General features: G+C 41.7%; 3 protein-coding genes across 4 annotated transcripts in view; 1 reads left to right on the forward strand and 2 right to left on the reverse strand.

Annotated features, from left to right (window-relative positions):
* Positions 1 to 22790, reverse strand: part of LOC137258516 (sorting nexin-16-like) — a 252850-nt gene that overhangs the window by 83352 nt on the left and 146708 nt on the right. The gene's annotated exons all lie outside the window — the stretch shown is intronic.
* Positions 3963 to 11533, forward strand: LOC137257827 (uncharacterized). 2 transcript variants are annotated; one of them, XM_067795295.1, is made up of 5 exons: positions 3963 to 4083; positions 7649 to 7730; positions 9335 to 9374; positions 10349 to 10530; positions 11317 to 11533. In XM_067795295.1, exons 2-5 carry the CDS (start codon positions 7695 to 7697, stop codon positions 11458 to 11460), a joined length of 402 nt encoding a protein of 133 aa, XP_067651396.1. In that variant the 5' UTR covers positions 3963 to 4083; positions 7649 to 7694; the 3' UTR covers positions 11461 to 11533. The 2 variants fall into 2 exon arrangements, with proteins under 2 accessions (XP_067651396.1, XP_067651397.1); XM_067795296.1 differs by having other exon boundaries at positions 4083 to 4291.
* LOC137258987 (uncharacterized) lies at positions 20749 to 21414 on the reverse strand. Its single transcript, XM_067796688.1, has one exon. It carries the CDS (start codon positions 21412 to 21414, stop codon positions 20776 to 20778), a length of 639 nt encoding a protein of 212 aa, XP_067652789.1. The 3' UTR covers positions 20749 to 20775.

Consider the following 22790-nt stretch of genomic DNA (forward strand, 5'->3'; position numbering starts at 1 on the left):
AGGATAGACAATCAGCCATTGTGTAATGACAAGGGTATACAATCAGCCAGTGTGTCATGTTATACCGTCTTAGTAATCACGGTGCGAACCCACCGCCATATGGCTGGAATTTTGCTGAGTGCGGCGTAAAACTAAACTCACTCACTCGCTTGTAATCGACAGTGGTAATATATACATGCAGGAACATGTTTCTTCCGCCCGTCACTAATATTTCACTTCCAGACAGGTAAGACATGACCAAAAACCTTTATCTAGCCTCATGTAAGAATGTCGAGTTTTGATTGGTCCACGTGACTCTGACAAAAACCTATGTACGCAAGCAGGTTCAGCGACACTGAAACAACATTCCAGCAATATCACCGCGGGGGACACCAGAAATGAACTTCACATATTGTACCCATATGGGGAATCGAACCGTTCCTTCGGCGTAATAACGAGCAAACGCCTACCCACCGTCCCACCTTTGATCTATATCTACATCTATATCTATTGCCACTCTCGCTAGCAGTCCTGCCAATCAAAACCATGAATGAGCTCTATCAGCAGGAATACCCGCTACCGCATCTTCACAGGTACTGCGTCATGCTGACATTGCTAAACCGTTTCTGAGGTGGTGGAGTAGCTCAGTGGTTAAAGCGTTCGCTCCTCACACTGAAGACCCGGGTTCGATTCCCCACACGGGTGCAATGTGTTACTGCTAGACACATATTAGATGATCCTGCGCACTAAACGCATTTGTGACAAGAAAGGCGGTACAACGAATTGGGCGAGTACACTTGGCTGCTACAGGTAGCTTGACGATTATGCACGTGCAATACATGCTAACCGTGACATGAAATCAACACCGCTTCTGATTAACACCTGTCTCGCTACTGTGTAACACCTGCCTCAATACTGTTAAACAGATTTCAGTTGTAGTAAAAAATGTCCAAGTTAGGAAAACATGGGCAAATAGTTCATTCTCAGGCAAGGGAGATAGCATACAATGTTATGATGTATATGGACAAAAATTGTGCAACCGAAGCAGATTCTCTTTTACAAAGTAGCCTTGCTACTGGACTCTCAACGGCAACTTTAAAGCGCATAAAGGCAGAAGGTGGTAGGAGTGCGAGTGGACCTACATTTATCAGTCCCACCAAGTTGCGCAAACCCAAAACTTGCAGTTACAAACTTGATGATTTCGACCGGTGTGCAGTCCGTCAATTTGTACAAAGTTTATATGGCGTAAAAAACAGCTACCCACTCTGGATACGATGTATGATATGGCAAAGTGCCAGTTGAACTACAAGGGTTCTAAGGAAAGTTTTCGAAAAAATCTCAAAGACATGGGGTTTAGGTAGCGAAAGACGCAGTCAAACCGTAAACTTTTAATGGAACGTAAAGACATTGTTTCCAAGCGTTTGCAATACTTGCGTGCAATAAAGAAATACAGAGAGGAAAATCGAACACTCATCTTTATCGATGAAACAGGGTTGCATGTACACCACATTGTCCCAAAGTGTTGGCAAGTTGAAGGTGAAGTCGTAATAAATGCGGTTCAACCTCCGTCTGACACCAGACTTCGGCTTAATGTGGTTCATGCAGGGGGTGAAAACGGTTTTGTTCCAAATGCTTTGCTTGTTTTTGATTCCAAACGCAAATCAGCAGACTATCATGAAGAGATGAACTTTGATAATTTTTCCAAATGGCTCCAGGAAAAGTTGATCCCAAACCTTCCACTGCACTCAGTCATCGTTATGGATAATGCACCATATCATAGCAAGCAAGTGGACAAATGTCCGACAACCGCCAACAGAAAAGATGACATAAAAGCGTGGCTACAAAGGCACAATATCTCATTTGTTGAGAAAATGCTTAAAGCCGAAGTTTTGTTTCTTGCAAAATCCAACAAATCGGGCCCTGTATACAGAGTACACACGCTGTTGAAGCAACATGGTCATGATGTACTACATCTCCCTCCATACCACGCAGAACTAAACCCGATTGAGTTAATTTGGGCAAATGTGAAAAATTATGTCGCTTCACAAAACTTGCAGTTCACAAAAAGTTCCTTAAGAGTTGCCATAAATGAAAGGATGTCTGTAATCGGTGCAAAAGAATGGTCGGAATGTTGTAAACATGTTAAAACAATTGAAGATGGTTATTGGCAACACGAAATCGCAGTAGAAAGGGAAATTGACAGACTAGTGATTGACTTAGGACTTGCAAGTGATTCAGACACTGAGACAGATTCAGAGAGTGATAATTAAAGCATAAATCAGTAAGTCCGCCTAATTTTCCAGCATTGTTGTGTCTTGTATAATAATTGACACAGACCATATCAGGTTTTTACTGTTCCCATACTTTGTCATAAAAAAGAGTAATCTTTGGTGAGTTGTCTGTATTTTATATATTTTTAGTCACTGATAAATCTACTGAGTCTGGTACTGAGTAATCTCCAAACCGACAAATTTGTGTACAAAGATATTTCGCACTGACTTATCAATGTCAAAAGGTATTTTCAGTTTTCTGTACACAATTTTGGTGACCATAATAAAAATATGACAGAAATTTGGAAATATTGTTTGAATACTTACCATTTCTCTGGAACCGGTTATATAAATTTCCAAGACATGTATTGCCGGTCGATCACCAGCGGAATTATGGACGAAAATCAGCCCGTACAGAGAAATAGGAACAAAATTATGGGATAAAAATATTTCCCCCTTGCTACTCTGATTTAGCCACCATCATTCAGTAACAGATAACTTTTAACATATTAAAAAGTTAAATGAAACACAATTAACTATGTGTAGTTATTATCTATTTAATATTTAGCAGGCGAAAAGTCAACTTTACCCATTAAAACAAACACCACATATTCCTTCGAATGATAAGACTGCAATTTCAGGCATAAGATACTGATATTTCATGCTTACCTTTAGTTAAGACGAAGACAAATAGATCATTGGGGCATTGACAAGCATTTTAGATATTCAGCAATTTTGTTAAAAAAAAACAGGAAAATGTTATTTGCTTCGTGAAATGGATCGGTGGTCCTAAACATATTTGCTCAGTATACTGTGTTGATTCAATTCGTTGGGATTGTACCTGTTCCCAAATCGAGTGTGCTATAACAATTCATGCGTGAAACCAGAGACCATATAATAGATTTTATTATATGGTCTCTGGTGAAACACACGGCGAAAATGAACTTCTCGATATTTATCAGACAACCTGTCTCCCTCTTGTTTCAAGTGGATCGTTCTGTGGGGCGTTCCCAAGTATGCAAATTGGGGTCATTTGTCAGGTCGAGGATCATCTTATTTGTGTTTACCAGTGAGTCCATTTCTGGGGTCCCCGCCGTGAGATTGTTGGAATGTTGCTAACAGGGGCGTATACTCCAACTCACTCACTTAAACCTGCCTCTCCTGGAATTGCGTTGTGTCTGATAATCTTTCAAAATCTTTGCTAGTTATTGCAAAAGATTCCTTTAACATAAACACTACAAATAATACGCAAAGTAAAGTATTCTGTAACCATTACAATAGTGTTATTAGAGTTTGGTGCCCGTTAGAATCTTCGCTGTGCTTTGTAGCTTTGGGGACTGCCTCCATGGCATAGTGGTTATAACATTCGCCCGAAGAGATAAAGGTTGTGGGTTCGATCCCCGACCGCGTCATAACAAAAGACGTTAAAATATGGTTCCTACGTTCGGCTTTAAAGGGTACTACGAAGACTGGTCGGCTATGAGTCTGTATAATGTGTCTGAATGAGGCATTCATGCTTAACTGCGGCATGGTGTCTCATGATCTGAAAGCTAGCTCTATAACACAAGCTTAAGTCCAAGTCCAGGTTTAGTACAAGCAGCCACACATACACACATGCACGTCGTCACGTACGGACACTAAACCCAATTTCACCTCATCCAGGTAATTTTTGGGGATGAGTGGAACACTGACTGGTAGCATTGGCCGAAAACATTTTCATGGTTTGCGACACGAAAACACATCCTCGCGGTGTGCGTGCACCTGAAGCACGTGTTTCTCGTGCACTGAGACTGGCGTTCATCACATACAGCAAACGTGTAGCCGCAGACACTGGGTACGTGTATTTCTGATTTCGTTTCATCACACAAAGTTAGAAAGTGTAAACATTTTGATGCTTACTGGTTGTCGTGAATGTTGCGGGCGTCATCCAAGTTTTTCGGTGAAACGACCCCATCGGCCATTGTTTTTCTGGTCACTGAATTTCGCCGCCATGATATTGCAAGAATATAATCAGAACATCGCCGTCGACCGTTGTTTATCTGGTAAGACCTCCACCCGTATCCCCGCTCGATTTTAAAGATAAGGAAATGTATGGTCTAGTGGTGTACTAGTTGCGGGGGATAAAAATGCCGCTCAAAGATATATTTCCTTATCTTTAACCCTCTAGTAACCAACGTATCACCAGTGATACACTGAACCTAAGTTCACATGAACTAGCCAAATAAGCATATGAGATGTCAACAAATATTTCCGTAGTTTCACAAATAGATATTTTTTCATATCATATTTTGTTTTGTTGTCCTGTCCCCATTTTGTATAAAAGTTGGTACTTTCCATTTTGGTCATCTTGACACGTGCCCATGGTGCCAAAAAAGGTGTGAAGTCTATCCATCTCCATCCAGTAAAAGGTAGCTTTAATTTGTGTGTGAAGTATTATTTTCATTCTTCATTAGTTCTCTAAATGAGCAGACGTAATTATTTTGATGGAATAACTGCATGTTGTGCCATATAAGTTAATAACATTTTGTATGTATCACCGGTGATACAATGGGACAGGCTATGTTTTTTGTGTATCACTCATGATACATTCTGGATATTTGATGAATCCAAGATTTATTTGCTTATGTGATATATCTTCCAATACCAACTGACACTGATAAAATGTTATTTAATGACTTGATACAGAACAATTTGTGCAAGGGAAATAAATTAGTATTTTCTACAGAGAATGGAGAATATTCTCAAAGGTGAACTAAGTAACAGCGACTGTGAAACATCCTCTGATTAGTATGTTCCAACATCTGAAAGTGAGTCTGAAGATGAGGTTGATGTCACCCCGAAGAACAGAGAGGTTATGAAGAACCGGAAGCTTCATACTACACTGACGTTGGCTATTGGTGATTCATCTGGCAATGAAGACCTTCCGTTAGCTAAGATAGGAGGACTCTGACAGCTGACTCTGACGCTGATGATGACATCCCAATTGCTAATCTTCAAGGGCAATACAAAGCAGCACAGGAACAAAAGGCAACATAGGAAAATGAGCTAATTTCTCAGATGTTAAATACCCCGTTTGGGGGAATATAGAGAATTCTTTCCTCTAGACTCTACCTTTAAAGGAAGTGTTGAAGAACATCCAAGAGATGGACGTGTCAATGAACCCATTGAATATTTCACTGATATGATCACTGATACAGTGATTGACAGCCTCATTCTTCAAACCAATCTTTACTCGTAACATGAAGAGGGCATCTCTGTAAATACAACATCAAGAGAAATTTCCATGCTGATTGGAATATATCTGCGTATGGGTTCAGTTGTTGCCCATTCAATGCAGGCATATTGGGCTGTGGAAACCAGATATCCACTGGTAGCAGATCTCATGTCAAGAAACAGGTTTCAGAAGCTTCTTTCCTCCCTTCATAAGACAGATAACAATTGTGTCACAGCTGAATATGAGTGTGACAAGCTGTGAAGCTGAAGTGCATAAAAGAGAGACGTAAAGAGATTCCACAAGAGGATCATTGTGCTGTGGATGAAGTTATGATCCATTTTAAAGCAAAGTCTTCTGTAAACAGTACATGAGGAACAACCTCGCAAGTGAGGTTTTAAGATGTGGGGCTGAGCTGGGGCTTCCTGAATGTAGTATGAGTTTGAGGTTTACCAAGGAGCCTCAGTGAATGAGGAAGAATGTTCACCCGATTGGCATGACTGGTGAAGTGGTGATGCGTACGACTCCGCTGTTCCTGAAGATCTTAAATACAAGGTCTTTGCAGACAACCTGTTCAATTTGGTAGACCAGCTTAACAAGAGAGGAATCCTTTACTCTGGGACAGTGAGGATGAGCAGATGTTATGTGTTATGAATGCAAGGAGTAAGCATGCTTCGTCAAAGAGAGGAACTGTTTTGCACAGGTCCACCTGTGCAAGTAATTTGACTGCCTCTAATTGACCCAAACACCCTGTTTCAATGTTCTAAGACTCTTTTAAGTCATCCCAAGAACTTGTTTGTGTTTCCGGGTCTATAGTGTGTCACGTGAAGTGATTTACAGTTCAAATTTCATCCCAAAAATTGAAGGATGTTTTCTTTTTCAAACTGCTCAGTGTTTAAAGAGTGAAAATGTTTGTGTTCATTCCACAACAAATGATAACATAAACAAAATCAATCTTTTACCTGTGTTTTTCTTATTAAATAGGTCTGTGGCATTTAAGGCTAAGTTCCACTGTGTTTCACAGGTGATACACCATTTGCTCAAAACGCGAATTCCCACTATCACAGGTGATACAAACAAAATATCGTAAACAATTGAGCAAAACTTGGAAATCGACACGTCCTTTTCTTAGTTTGACCAAAACTGTACCACATAAAGTGTTTCAAATTTTTTGGATAACTAGAAGTAGTGTTGGTTCCTAGAGGGTTAAAATTTGATAGTGTTGGAATTCTGAATAAAATACTTTTGGCGTTTCCATGGCAACAAGTGTGACTTACACTGAAATTGGAGGTAATGCGGGGGGATATTGATGACTGTCTTTTTGTTAGAAGTTAGATATATCTTTCGGTATGTTCAGATATAATTAAAGAAACATGATAAAATTATTATCTTGCGAGGAATATCTATTCAGGTGATATGAATTGACTAGAATGAAATGTAAGTGGGGATACAGGCGGAAGTCTTTACCTCTTACCCTTGCTACTCTACACCGTCAGGCTGGTGGCGTCAAAATGACGGGTCGTGGACGTCATCAGAAGACTACAGCCAGACAAGACACATATCACGCGTTATTGCACTTCGTAACTGGTGACTTACTGCGCCGGAACTGAAGCGAGAGTATCATTCTGCAACTCGGATACAACTTTCCTACAAAATCTCATATTTACACAATTGTAAATGTCTTGTAAAAATCATCTTTACAAAATTGGGTAAGCGTTCCTCCTGCAACCCCCACCTCAATCAAAAGCCAAAATTACAAACTGACATACATAAATCACCTTAAATAAGCATTCCGTAAACTAGAACAGATATGAAAAACAGTCAATGAACTTCAGTGTTGGAATATTACACCGGGGAAGGTGGAAATATTCAATGTAAAAAGATGGGGGTTACGGGCGGAACTCTTTCCCAAAATTGTAAATGCCTTGTAAATTTCATCTTTACAAGACATGTACAAGCTTGTAAATGTAGACTTTGTGTTGCAGTGAATAACACATCAATCGCCGTATGATCCTCTCTGAATACCCTTCGGCGTATAATGTTATGAATACTTGGACAGTTCAATAGCAATTCTGAGACTGGGAAATAGTCCCGAAATATTTGGTTGCGGTACACTCCGACGATTATTTGTATATGTGTGTATATTCTGTGGTCTTTTCCCCCTTTAACCTGCGACATGCCCTCTTAGGTAGCAGCAGACATCGTCAGGATTGTGGCTGATACACGGTTCAGTTATGGAGGTCACGGGGATGATTGTGCTGATGTTCCTGGTAGGTATCTTCAATCTTTGAATAAGGGTTAACGCTCTTCACAGCGATATTGCAGATTCTAGTACTTTGGTTGGTTTGAGTCTCTTGAAAGATTCGAATATACACTCCTTAATGCTAACATCAAACCGTGAAAAGAATTAACAATCCCGGTACATACATTCTCGAGAACTCGACAAAAGCCAGTGATGGTTGTATAACGCGACAGTGAGCAATATTCAGCTATGTCACGGCGACCTGTAGATGATCGAGTCGGGCCAAGCTACACTGCACGTCGTTGGACCTAAACTTAATATATACTGGACAAAGTAAATTCGGGATATTGGTATTTTTAGGATTGAAATGTAATCAGTGTCGATGAATAAATAGATCATTCTTTATAATTTGAACATTTACGTATATCCTTAGCTGTTTTTGTCCAGTATACATGTTCCACGCGGCATTGTGAAAAAATCCTCACGAAACACTGCATGTACTCAAGCCATGTCACTAGAGTAAGCGAATCCTTTATGGCACGCAAACTTTAATAGTGCTGGAATATGTAATTTACCACAGAAAAAATAATGAAAATAAAATAAAAAGCAAAAAGGTAGAAAATAGTAGGAATAATCCAAAATGTCACATGTTAATAAGGATATAAAACCTTAACTTGTGTAATAGGTACCGAAATGAAGATCCAAGAGAGAATTAGTCTCCAGCAATCCCGGCTTGTCGCAAGAGGCGATTAACGGGATCGGGTGGTCAGACTCGCTGACTTGGTTGGCATATGTCATTGGTTCCCAATGGCGTAGATCGATGTTCGTGCTGTTGATCACTGGGGTGTCTGGTCCAGGCTTGGTTATTTACAGACCGCCACCGTATAGGTCGTAAAGATGCACATACATGTTTGGCAGTTGTATTGAATCCCATTTCTCTCGATTCTTGTGATGAGACTTCCCTTTCTGACTGACAACCCTCGGGGGGCTGATACCCGTGAAGGTTTCGGGGTAGAATAGGCTTTCAGCAACCTATGCTTGCCATAAAAGGCGAGTAACGGGATCGGGTGGTCACTGCTGACTTGGTTGGCATATGTCATTGGTTCCCAATTACGCAGATCGATGCTCATGTTGTTGATCACTGGATCGTCTGGTCCAGACTTAATTATTTACAGACCGCCGCCATATAGCTGTAATATTGCTGAGTGCAGCGTAAAACAAAACTCACTCACTCACTGGGGGCTGAAAAAATGAGACAACTTCATGGATTACAACTTGTTTATTGCGTTAAGCGACGTTTCTATGTACATTCTTATATCTTTACCTTTGGATGTCATACAGATCGATAATCGTCAGTTAAGTTTCGATAACTTAAGAGGCATCGGCTGTAGCAAAAAGTTTTTAAAAAAGAGTTTATGTATATCACCTCATTTATGAGTGGTGACATGTTTTGCATTAAGTCTTGAACGATTGTATATTTTGAGAAAAATCAAAACTTGTTTCTGTAACAACACTTTTCACGCCAATAATTAATATATTCCATAAATATTATACTTTCGATTATCGATCATTTTAGCCAAAGCTAGTCAGTGCTGATAACATTATGTAAGGCTTTACCCGTTTCTGTTTCAGTTGGTGCACATGAGCGCTGGCTTACATCTGTTTACACCTTGTGAGTGGGTAAAAGGCTTAACTCCGATCCCCAAAATGATCTTAGCCTTATATCACCGTAATTCCCCTTCACCATCGTAATGCTGATCATGCGTCCGTGATTTTCACCACATGTTGGAGGCAGTGGATGTAACCTTGTGGATGTGGCGCTGACGAGATACGCCTAAGACCCGGGTTCGATTCCCCACATGGGTACAATGTATGGAGCCATTTCTGGTGTCACCGGCTATGACATTGCTGGAATATCGCTTAAAGCGGTGTAGAACTAGACTCGCACATTCCTCCGTGTGAAGTTAGTGCCTCAGAAAAATGCTGTTAGAGGCCCTTCTAATCACCCACCACTTGAAACAATAGCTGTAACATGTCTGATGCACATACGGAGTATGTACCAACTACCCATTGGCAACGTTTAATGTATGCAAAAGGGGACTATACCCGCAGTAAGCCCAGAGTACCTGCAAAGAGCCGTGCTTGTAAGAGGCGACTGACGGGATCGGTTGGCAGACTGACTAGGTTGAAACATCTCATCGTATCGCAAATTGGGAAGATTGATGCTCACGCTGTTTATCACTGGATTGTCTGGTTCAGACTTTTATTTACAGACCACCGTCATATAGCTGGAATATTGCCGGGTGCGGCGTTAAACTAACCCTATTTATCGTTTGGAGTGACCATGAAATATGTTACATATATTTAAGATTAAGGTCCCAGGGTAGAATAGGCCACCATCAACCCATGCTTGCCATAAAAGGCGACTATGTTTGTCGTAAAAGGCGACTATCGGGCTCCGGTGGTCAGGCCTGGTTGACACATGTCATCAGTTCCCAATTTCGCAGATCGATGTTCATGGTGTTCACTGGATTGTCTGTCCCAGACTTGATTATTTACAGACCGCCGCACTCAGCTGGAATACTGAGTGCGACGTAAAACTAAACTCACTATATTTGTTTACATATGTGTTTACCATGTCCCCAGTGACAATATTTTGTGGCAACGATCCCCGCACAGACAAGGTAAACATCACGTACGCAGGAGACGCTTTCGCAATGTACACCTTCAAGAATGGCGCCGCCCAGATGAAGTGCAAGGGGGAACACGTGGGGCTGGTGGGACTGGTCATTCATGATGTCAACCACAGGGAAGAGTGCGGCTTCATGGTAAATACATACACTACCAGCTGTAACTACTCCATCTCGCGCCGGTGTACATTCCTTGGGGAGTTTGCCTCGGAAACTTTGATATATTGTTACAGTATTCCCGCTAGGAATCTTCCCTCCCAACTGCTCCAAATTCAGGCGCTAAACCTGCCACACACTCGCTAAACCTCACAAAAACTCTCCAACCCATTGGCTAAACATTTCACACACTCGCCCACCCACTCTCCAAACCTTCCAGACCCGTGAAGGTCCCGGGGTAGAATAGGCCTTCAGCAACCCATGCTTGCCATGAAAGGTGACTATGCTTGTCGTAAGAGGCGACTAACGGGATCGGGTGGTCAGACTAGCTGACTTGGTTGACACATGTCATCGGTTCCCCATTGCGGAGATCGATGCTCATGTTGTTGATCACTGGATTGTCTGGTCCAGACTCGATTATTTACAGACCGTCGCCATATAGCTGGAATATTGCTAAGTGCGACGTAAAACTAAACTCACTCACTCACCCAAACCTTCCACCCACTCGCTAAACCATCCCTCCAATCTCTCACACTCCCGAAGCCTCCCATCTTCACTACCGCCCACTCGCCCACCCACTGTCTATGTACCAATTCCCTTGTCAGCCGTGTTATCTGTATTGCTAGAGTGTGACAAATGGCACGCTGAAAAAAACGTTGATCACTGGATTGTTTGGTCCAGAACGATTATTTACAAACATGAAACTAAACTAGCCCACTTACATGTCTCAGTATTTCTGTCAGAAGTATTGTTCATTTTCAAATTCAGCACCTGCACAAGACAAACACGTGGACAATCAAGATCAAGATTCAACACATGGACAAGATTCTGACGGCACTGGATAGCGAGTACTACCTTACCTGTTCATACGATCCTTATAAACACGTATCGGCCATTAAGGCCGTAAAATAGTAGCAATTAATGGTACATTCCAGACTGGATGTAGTGTTCTTGTGACACTTGTAATAAACCGATTTCAGGAACAGTTCATCGTCATCTTTTTAATAATACTGGATGTAGATTGGAGTCAAAATTCTACTTTTTTTTGGATTTGACTCAAACCCTATGCTTTGTTAAACCGGGTACTAGCCTCTAATATCACGCGAGACCTTACCCTTGAAGATCCGGGCTAGCATGGGCCTTACAGCATCCCATACTTGTCGTAACTACTAGTAAACACCATATAAGACGATCCACGACCTGACAAATGACCCCAATTTGCATACTTGGGAACGCCCCACAGAACGATCCACTTGAAACAAGAGGGAGACAGGTTGTCTGATAAATATCGAGTTCATTTTCCCCGTGCGTTTCACCAGAGACCATATAATAAAATCTATTATATGGTCTCTGGTTTCACGCATGAATTGCTATAGCACAGTCGATTTGGGAACAGGTACAATCCCAACGAATTGAATCAACACAGTATACTGAGCAAATATGTTTAGGACCACCGATCCATTTCACGAAGCAAATGACATTTTCCTGGGTTTTTTAAACAAAATTGTTGAATATCTAAAATGCTTGTCAATGCCCCAATCATCTATTTATCATCGTCTTAACTAAAGGTAAGCGTGGAATATCAGTATCTTATGCCTGAAATTGCAGTCTTATCATTCGAAGGAATATGTGGTGTTTGTTTTAATGGGTAAAGTTGACTTTTCGTCTGCTAAATATTAAATAGATAATAACTACATATAGTTAATTGTGTTTCATTTAACTATTTAATATGTTAAAAGTTATGTTACTGAATGGTGGTGGCTAAATCAGAATAGCAAGGGGGAAATATTTTTATCCCATAATTTTGTTCCTATTTCTCTGTACGGGCTGATTTTCGTCCATAATTCCGCTGGTGATCGCCCCTGAATACATGTCTTGGAAATTTGTATAACCGGTTCCAGAGAAATGGTTAGTATTCAAACAATATTTCTGTCAGTTTTATTATGGTTACCAAAATTGTGTACAGAAAACTGAAAATACCTTTTGACATTGATAAGTCAGTGCGAAATATCTTTGTACACAAATTTGTCGGTTTGGAGATTACTCAGTACCAGACTCAGTAGATTTATCAGACTAAAAAATATGAAATACAGACAACTCACCAAAGATTATTCTTTTTTTATGACAAAGTATGGGGACAGTGAAAACCTGATATAGTATGTGTCAATTATTATACAAGACACAATGCTGGAAAATTAGGCGGACTTACTGATTTATGCTTTAATTATCACTCTGAATCAGTTTCGGGGTCTGAATCACTTGCAAGTCCTAAGTCAATCACTAGTCTGTCAATTTCCCTTTCTACTGCGATTTCGCGTTGCCAGTAACCATCTTCAATTGTTTTCACATGTTTACAACATTCCGACCATTCTTTTGCACCGATTGCAGACATCCTTTCATTTATGGCAACTCTTAAGGAACTCTTTGTGAACTGCAAGTTTTGTTAAGCGACATAATTTTTCACATTTGCCCACATTAACTCAATCGGGTTTAGTTCTGCGTGGTATGGAGGGAGACGTAGTACATCATGACCATGTTGCTTCAACAGCGTGTGTACTCTGTATACAGGGTCCGATTTGTTGGGTTTTGCAAGAAACAAAAGTTCGGCTTTAAGCATTTTCTCATCAAATGAGATACTGTGCCTTTGTAGCCACGCTTTTATGTCATCTTTTCTGTTGGCGGTTGTCGGACATTTGTCCACTTGCTTGCTATGATATGGTGCATTATCCATAACGATGACAGAGTGCAGTGGAAGGTTTGGGATCAACTTTTCCTGGAGTCATTTGGAAAAATTATCAAAGTTCATCTCTTCATGATAGTCTGCTGATTTGCCTTTGGAATAAAAAAACAAGCAAAACATTTGGAACAAAACCGTTTTCACCCCCTACATGAATCACATTAAGCCGAGGTCCGGTGACAGACGGAGGTTGAACCGCATTTATTACGACTTCACCCTGAAGTTGCCAACACTTTGGGACAATGTGGTGTACATGCAACCCTGTTTCATCGATAAAGATGAGTGTTCGATTTTCCTCTCTGTATTTCTTTATTTCACGCAAGTATTGCAAACACTTGGAAACAATGTCTTTACGTTCCATTAAAAGTTTACGGTTTGACTGCGTTTTCCGCCACCTAAACCCCATGTCTTTGCGATTTTTTCGAAAACTTTTCTTAGAATCCTTGTAGTTCAACTGGCACTTTGCCATATCATACATCGTATCCAGAGTGGGTAGCTGTTTTTTACGCCATATAAACTTTGTACAAATTGACGGACTGCACACCGGTCGAAATCATCAAGTTTGTAACTGCAAGTTTTGGGTTTGCGCAACTTGGTGGGACTGATAAATGTAGGTCCACTCGCACTCCTACCACCTTCTGCCTTAATGCGCTTTAAAGTTGCCGTTGAGAGTCCAGTAGCAAGGATACTTTGTAAAATAGAACCTGCTTTGGTTGGTATGTTATCTCTCTTGTCTGAGAATGAACTATTTGCCCATGTTTTCCTAACTTGGACATTTTTCACTACTGAAATCTGTTTAACAGTATTGAGACAGGTGTAACACAGTAGCGAGACGGGTGTTAATCAGAAGCGGTGTTGATTTCATGTCACGGTTACCATGTATTGCACATGCATAATCGTCAAGCTACCTGTAGCCGCCAAGTGTACTCGCCCAATTCGTTGTACCGCCTCTCTTGTCACAAAAGCGTTTAGTGCGCAGGATCATCTAATATGTGTCTAGCAGTAGCGTGATTGCTTGTTCACGCTCGCTGAATTATCTGACGCCGTATAGTATCACAGTTGTTGGTCGATGATCATCTTAATGATCATCGGATTATCTGAGTCGCCATTTAGCTGGAGTATTGCCGAGTGAGGCTGTTAAACAAAATCAACTTTAAAAAAAGATATGAAACAACGTCATGGCTTCTTGCGATATTATGGAAGTTGCTGCTTTGGACAGTACTTGCAGCATACTTACCAGGCTTTCTTCTGTTAAGTCAGAAGCCTGTGCTAGTGTTGAAGTCGGCGTTCAGCAGTACCCACTTGCCCAAACTGCCCATCGCCAGGTTGGTGTAGAAAATGAAGATGGGGACAAAGTAGGATTTCCATAGCCGGGCCAGTTCTTGGAGAAACGAGGTGTTTCGTTTAAAGTCATGTTGACATTCTGAAGTTGCACAAATCCAGTGCAAATATCTCACGTCACTCAGTTCGCAACCAGCGTATGATCATCGTTCTTGATATGGGGATATCGCTTAATGGGTCATGTTGACCTGCCATCCGACCGATCAGAACGTGCGTTACATCACAAATCAGTCGGATTCAACTGAGATCGGATTCATTTCATTTCCGTACACCAACCCCTTCCACCCACCCCACCCCACCCCACCCCACCCCGAAAGACTCATTGATGAATGCAAGGATAATAATCGGTGACCAACAATGATGTGAGAGCTGTCACTGTATCAAGTACTTAACTCGTTTTAGACTTTGTGAGTTTTTACAAAACCATTCGTTGAATTATGTGAAGATTTTCATGAAAATAGGAAAGCGAACGGGGAGATTATATGTGCGCTTTACGATGTGTTAGGTGAAGTAATGATAAGTAGCTATGAGTTTCAAACCACTGTATATAACTAATCAGCCTTAACTTTAAGCAGACTATAGTTCACTTCACCGGCATATTTTAGTTTGACGCTTCTGTTACCTTGTGGACCCGTGAAGGTTCCGGGGTAGAATAGACCTTCAGCAACCCATGCTTGCCATAAGAGGCGACTATGCTTGTCGTAAGAGGTAACGAAAAGGATCTGGTGGTCAGGCCCGCTGGCTTGGTTGAGACGTCATGGGTTCCCAGTTGCGCAGATCGATGCCCATGTTGTTGATCACTGGATTGTCTGGTCCAGACTCGATTATTTACAGACTGCCGCCATATAGCTGGAATATTGCTGAGTGCGGTTTAAAACTAAACTCGCTCACCCACTGTTACTTTGTAGGGATTCTGACAATGGTCTTTGTTACGAGTGAATGAACAACCATTCTAAATTTGAGAAATGTTTTATGATTGAGGAATTATTAACGTAGGCTTGCATGGACATGCATAGTCTTGAGAGACTTATGCTGTGAAATCCTGAATAGATTTGGGGTTTCTTCTACAGTGCAGGATAAGTCAAGTAGTTGTGAAAATGCTGATGACAAATTGGATCGGGTGGTCAGGCTCGTTGATTTGGTTGACACGTCATCGTATTCCATTTGGGAGATACATGTTCATGCTGTTGACCATTGATTGCCTGTCCCAGACTCAGTTCTTTACAGAGCGCCGCCTTAAAGTTCAAACATTGCTCAGTGTGGCGTTGAACAACGTGCAAACGCTGAGCACTACACCTCCTCGGTGTTTGCAGTACTTTTCTTTGCCAGTTGGCCATCAGGCTTTAAAGGATATAGGCGCTGAATGAAATCTGCAGGCCCAACAACAAACCAGTAAAAACAAAATAGACTACATTGAACAGTTTCACATTACAAGATAAGATAGCGACGCCTATGGCGCACACAGACGTTTTTATTTGTTAGACTAGTGTTTACATGCCTACGCGTAAAACACTGAAATACCCACCATCCTACCCAGAGTTCCAGCATGTTATGCTGAGTCATCGCTGCGCCGAAGCGTGTGAAATCCCAGGAAGTGATGTAAGTTATTGTAACATGATGCATCATGGGTGATTCCCGAACGTTATTAAAGAAAAATAAAGAAAACATATGGGAAAAGATTCCAGTTGAAAAAAAGACGGTTAATTTACCGAAGACCACCAATATTTGAAACTGTCGGCCCGACACAATAACAGCCAGCACTGGGCCTCCGGGCCGGCGGTTATTTCGGATGCTGAACTTACTACATATCACAAACCAGCAGGTTTATATACTGAACAACGAAATAAACGTAGTTTTCAGATATATGAAATCTCGTAATAGTAAGCTTTCATTTCATTTCCGTACATCAACCCCTTGTCTTCTATTAAAAAATGGCAGAAAATAGAGAAAACGTTGCGTTTCTTTAGCGTTTTTCAGTATACTACTGCAGCGACCTGGGAAGATCGAGTAAGTGAGTGAGCCGGTATGATTTTACGCCGCTTCATTCAGTTGACCACTGAGGTTGTGAGGCCACATTCTGATTATAACGCAATTTAGCCACGACACCAGATAACAACACGACTCCAGATTATAGCACGATAAAACAATCTAATTGAAGCGTTCAGAATTAAATGTTCTTCGCTTTCACGATGACCAATAATGTCTGAAAATTCTTAAAGAGTCGGCTCGTCAGGGTCGCTGACTTGTTGCACATGTCATCGTACTCCATTTGCGTAGATCGATGCTCATGTTGTTGATCACTGGATTGTCTGGTCAGAGGCTAGTCAGCAGCTACACCATGGTCAACAGGCCTATCTTAAAAAAGTCTATTGTTTGTGGGTAAAATATGGTGCAGGCAATTAAGTGCTCAGTTACTGATTTTACATATTAGCTACTCGGGTATGAGTGAATGATACATAACGCCGCAATTGGTGATAATCCGTCAGCCGGCGGTCAGTAGATTGGTCATGTTTCACTTCAGTATTGGTAATTGTGGCGTACGTCGATGCTCATGCTGTCGATCACTGCATTGCCAGGTCCAGACTCGATTATTAGCAGAACGTCGCTGATATAGCTGATATATTGCTGTGTATGGCGTAGATCGATACTCATGCTGTTGATCACTGCATTGCCTGGTCCAGACACGATTATTTGCCCCCCTCCCCCCCCCCCCCCCGCGCAAAAAACCCCAACAAAACAACAACAAAAAAACCCCACAAAAAACAAACAAAAAACACAATTCTCCCATACCCGCTCTTTTTACAGATCACTGAGTGCAGTGATCTTGAAACCTATTGGTTCTGACATAATAGCACGTTCAGCCGCAGGAAGGCCAGACTCGCGCTTTGTCAGGCACGCGGGGTTTGTTTAATTTATTTTTTCAAGTATATGATCACAATCCATACCATATATCTTGATCTCATTACAAAGTATGTTAACAGGCAGATAATAACGAAAAACGATATGACAAGTGTCTTTCTGTACTACTAAGGGTGTTGACCTTTCATGGGGGAAATTCGACTCTGCTAGAGCCTCTTCATCTGTAGACGTTGTTGAAACACGAACATGACTCTTTACTGTGAGATGTAATGTATCTTGCATCGATAATTTGCAAATCAATTAATCAGTCTCCAAATGATTAAGTAAAATGGTAAAAACAATACAAGATGTGTGAATGAGTTTGGTTTTACGCCGCTTTCAGCAACATTCCAGCAATATCACAGCAGGGGAACAGACGAATTTGCTTACACCCTGTGTCCATGTGGCGATTCGAACCCGGGAGAGAGAGCGTCCTAACCAAAAACCTACCCCACCAAATATGTGGAGCACCTATACCTATGAAAAACATTGGCTGTGCGACCAAAATATTGACAAGAGATATATTATATATTATGTCATCAAAGGAATTCCCATGCGTTTTCCAGTGCGATGCAGGACCTATTTTCATCGCATCGCATCGCATCGCATCGCATCGCATCGCATCGCATCGCAACGCATTCATGACTCGGACGTAGATGTGAATGACATAAGATATGCGTTTTTTTCTTAGATACAACGAAAAAATATCGGATGTCTGACAGACAGAATATGCTAGAGTATCCTTGCAGGACCTTGGGGCACAAATAGTATTTATGAAGGAATTTCATATGCATGGAATACGTTTGAAAGCGGCGTAAAACTAAACTCACTAAGTACAACAACAAACATGAGTGATGACTGCCAATTCTAATTAAGAAAATCCCAAGGATAGACACGCATGTGTTCACTGCCTTGTTAATGAGTCGTTTCACATTCACTGTTGAGTAAATAAAGTGAATGGTTGGTTAGGTGTTGTTTGATGCCCCGCTCGGCAATATACCAGTTATATGGCGGCGGTCACTAATCATCGAGTCTGGACCAGACAATCCAGTGATCAACTGCAAACCAGCACTACGCCAGAATCAGCATACGGAAACCAGATGCAATGAACCATTTTCTAACCGTCACCTAGCTGATTATCACCGATTAACACAATTTACTAAATATTCCGCCATTTAAAAAAATAATTATTTTAATACATTTTGGTAATTATGTCATAATTATTTCTTAATGTCGTCATTTGTTCGCTGAATCTTTCTTTGTACCGTTGTACAGTGAGTGAGTGGTTATGGTTTTACGCCGTTTCTAGCAATTCTCCAGCACCATTACGTCGGGCACACCAGAGATCATCCTCGATGTCTCCAGGGTATACGTTCCGATAAATCGCCACTCTACCCTGGACACATCCACGGCTCGGTCCGACGGCTTTATTACCTCCCTTTGGTGGCTCCGCATTCTTTCAGTAGAGAATCAGATAAGTCGCCAGTTCGTGACCAACTCGTGTTATTCCGGGACAAGCCGAGTACCGACTCGTGCCTCTCTCGAAGGATTTCACATTGGCGTAGGAACATCAGAACTACTTCAGACAGGAACGATAACTCTATTCCTGGTACTCACACTCATATACTGTATTGCTGTTTTTGTTTCTATTTATTTTTTCTAAGAATTAAACGCCTCTATACACCTGAAGGAGAAAAACATATTTGTTAAAGACGTATTCTAATGTAAATATTTCCATATGTCCACCTTATATTTCCAATAATACTTCTGAACAAGCACAGCTACATAAAATCCCAAAGCAGAAACGCAGGAATGACTTTAATATATTACTCAAACTGAACATTCGTGTAACCTTTCTGTCATACCCCAGGTGGAGATTTAAATGGATTTGCTGAAAATATATGAAAATATATTTGTCCAATGTTAAAGATTAAAGTTAATTAGCTACACACATATGTAATATTATCATTTTGCAACAGACAGCGATATATAATTACATTGCCTAAAACTGTTAGAAGCGCACGTGCAATCACCACAACAAGCCCACAAAATTGCCAGAAATACACCAGTCACAGGCGTTATGTCGACAAACGCACTGTGTGTATTTAAATATCTCACCGTCAGTTGCGTGATTTTTATCGAAACTTCACATTAGACAGCACAATTCTGTGAGATATGTTTTAGTACTTTCAACAACATATATTTTTCATGATATTTTAAACAACAGCATAATGTCATAAACGATTTAAGAACTCGGGGTTATTTTTATCAAGGCACCGCAGTCACTACGCGCGTTCTGATTGGTTTACCGTATTTTCACACATGGCAAGCATCGAGCAGGGGACGAGTCGTCTTGGAGGTTACGGACAGGGATGAGTTGTGACGAAATGATAAGTCGCCGTTACAACCGAGCTTACCAGCGTCAACAAAGATAGCGGTTGCAGCCGCCAAAAATTGTTCGCAGTGCGACTCAAAGTTGCGGGGAAAACCTGCAGACAAACTGACAGGTCTGAGACCTTCTAAAACATATGCAAGAACTCCATGTACCTCTTTCAGAGTACCTCTGCAGCAATATATTATTATGGTATTATGTTGTGATTGGGACGCTCAACTTCCCAGCGTGTACACCTGACTGCATGAAACGCAAATCAAGATAGGTAATAAACTCGTAGAATCGTAGAAGTGAGTGAGTTTAGTTTTACGTCACACTCAGCAATATTCCAGCTATGTGGCGGCGGTCTGTAAATAATCGAGTCTGGACCAGACAATCAAGTGATTAACAACATGAGCATTGATCTGCGCAAATGGGAACCAATGACATCTGTCAACCAAGTCAGCGAGCCTGACCACCCGATCCCGTTTGTCGCCTCTTACGACAAGCATAGTCGCCTTTTATAGCAAGTATGGGTTGCTGAAGGCCTATTCTACCCCGGGACCTTCATGGGTCTGGTTCCTTTGAACAAGTGTATTTTAGGAGTAGTTTGTAATGCGCCGAATTCCGCACCACGGCGGGGCACGCTAAGAGGCTTATTATTACCACTGATAACCCAAATCGTAGAAGCATCCAGGGTGTAGTGGGGATGTATCAGAACGCATACCCAGGATATTATTGAGGACGACCAGAAATGGTCTTCACATACTGTACCCTTGTGGGTAATACACATTTATATATAAAACAGTTAAACTTTATATATAAAAAGTTACTAAGAGTCCTAAAGAGATCAATATAATCTTTTATTCCACTCTCTTTCTTATAACGATGTCACCGGACCATCTGACTTGGGAACTGTCTCTTCGGGCCCATCGAGCATGTGACTCTCTTCCATGACTGGGTTCTTGTCTGGAAGGGTTCGACGCACAGGTTTGACTGGTTTTGCTTTCGGGACACGCTCCCGGAAGCTGTGCGTTGAGCTAGTGTATGACGTCAGTTTAGGTTCGGCGGAATCCCGTAACCTTCGACTGTCCTCTAAGCCTGGCAGGCTGTTACACGTCTGATCGTAATCAATACGGGAGAAGGTGATGCTGTCTGCGAATGAGACAGTTTTAAGACGACGTGACATGTCCAAGGCTGCTTCTCCGTATGGCGATTGGACGGAGTCCGAGCCACGGGAAGAAGCCGACCATTGGTACACTTCGCCGCTACTAGGTGACGTATACGTCTCGTCGATCCCTGAATCCGGAGCCGAGCGGACAACAGGAGGTCTCGGAACGTAGATCCCGCGTCGGAATTCGTCGAATTCTGCCTGGTTCCTGATCATGCGAAATCCAACATGGCGCTGGGCACGCTGTTGCTGGCTTCTGTGAAGAAGTTCCCGGATGATGAGAAAAATGACGATGAAGAGAATGATGACGAGTATGAGGATAGCGCCTATCAGGAGTAGATACTGCATGATGTCAGCGCGTGCCCGACGGCGTCACGGGTACTTCTCTGAAAACAATATAGGAGAGTTAAAGGCACAGTGTCAAACACTTTCGACAATATCATATTGGGGCGTATGCGCTATTTAGCTTCCTATTGATGCAATGAAAGACTTGTTGTCCCTATACGACTTGCCTGAAATCGATAATTGAAACTTCCAAACAAAGAACACCTGTCATATATGGAATGTACGTATAAAACTATCGCAGGTGGCGTTGTCGGTGTTTGCCGAAGTGGTTGCGATCTGAAGTTGTGCTTTGGATATTCGGAAATAGGGCGCCAAGGAACATAACTCCATGGGCTTCGCTTGAAACAATGTTTGGCCGCTCGAGGGTTCGTGAGTCGAACTTTTAAATTTAATATCGTAATCTGAATACAGTGAGTGACAGGGTGAGTGGGTGGGTGGAGGGTAAGTGAGTGGGTAAGTGAGTGAGTAAGTGGGTGGGTGGGTGGGTGGGTGGTGGGCGAGGGCGTGAGTGAATTGTTGGCTTGACAGAGCAATCTCAGGGGTAAGCTCGACATAATGCAGGTCTTAGTTGTTTAGGAATATTGTAACAACTAAATGGAAATCAGAGGAAATGCCGACGGGGCTCGCGTGCATGCCTTGAAAATAACAATTACGATAGTCAGAAGCTATGCTCCTGACGAGTTCGTGACATTGTTGTATTTTTGTACCATATTTGGTCAGTATTAACTATAATCAATATTTCCATGATAACCCATTTCCAATTAATATGAAATCCACATTATATCCATTTAAAAATATTACAGAAACAGGCATTACAAATTGTACCTACATGGGGAATCGAACCCGGTTCTTGACGAGGGACGAGTAAACGCTTTAACTACTAGGCTACCCCACCGTTCCCCAGATTCCTACGTAATGTTTCAGGAACAAGAGTTTAATGTCTTCAGGTTCAAACTATAACTGTCGGGCCATGTGATAAAAAATAGCCTGTGTATAAATCAAACATTCCGGTTTGAGGGTATTTGATTACCTTGCTTTCGGAAATGCTTTAGGAAGCACCCATTCGATTTACTGTGTGGGTGGGGACTGGATTGCGGATAGACATGAATGGCTGCTCTCTGGTGTTGGGTTTACCGAGGTGAATTCAATTACAATCAATGTGCTTTCTGCGTTATAACATCGAACATACTAATCCCCACTCACTTTATGGACAAAAATCACTTCTTGAAGTAAAAAGTTAACAAAGTGTAATCAATGACGAACTCACCCACGACCGCGGCCAGCAAGACATGCTGATTGAACGCACGTGGTGCATTGTTCAGGAAAGCGCATGGGAGTCGAGGTATTAAGACTGGGAACGCAATGTCACGGGAATTTGC

This window comes from Haliotis asinina, chromosome 12, assembly GCF_037392515.1.
Source record: "Haliotis asinina isolate JCU_RB_2024 chromosome 12, JCU_Hal_asi_v2, whole genome shotgun sequence".
NCBI classification, from domain to species: Eukaryota; Metazoa; Mollusca; class Gastropoda; order Lepetellida; family Haliotidae; genus Haliotis; species Haliotis asinina.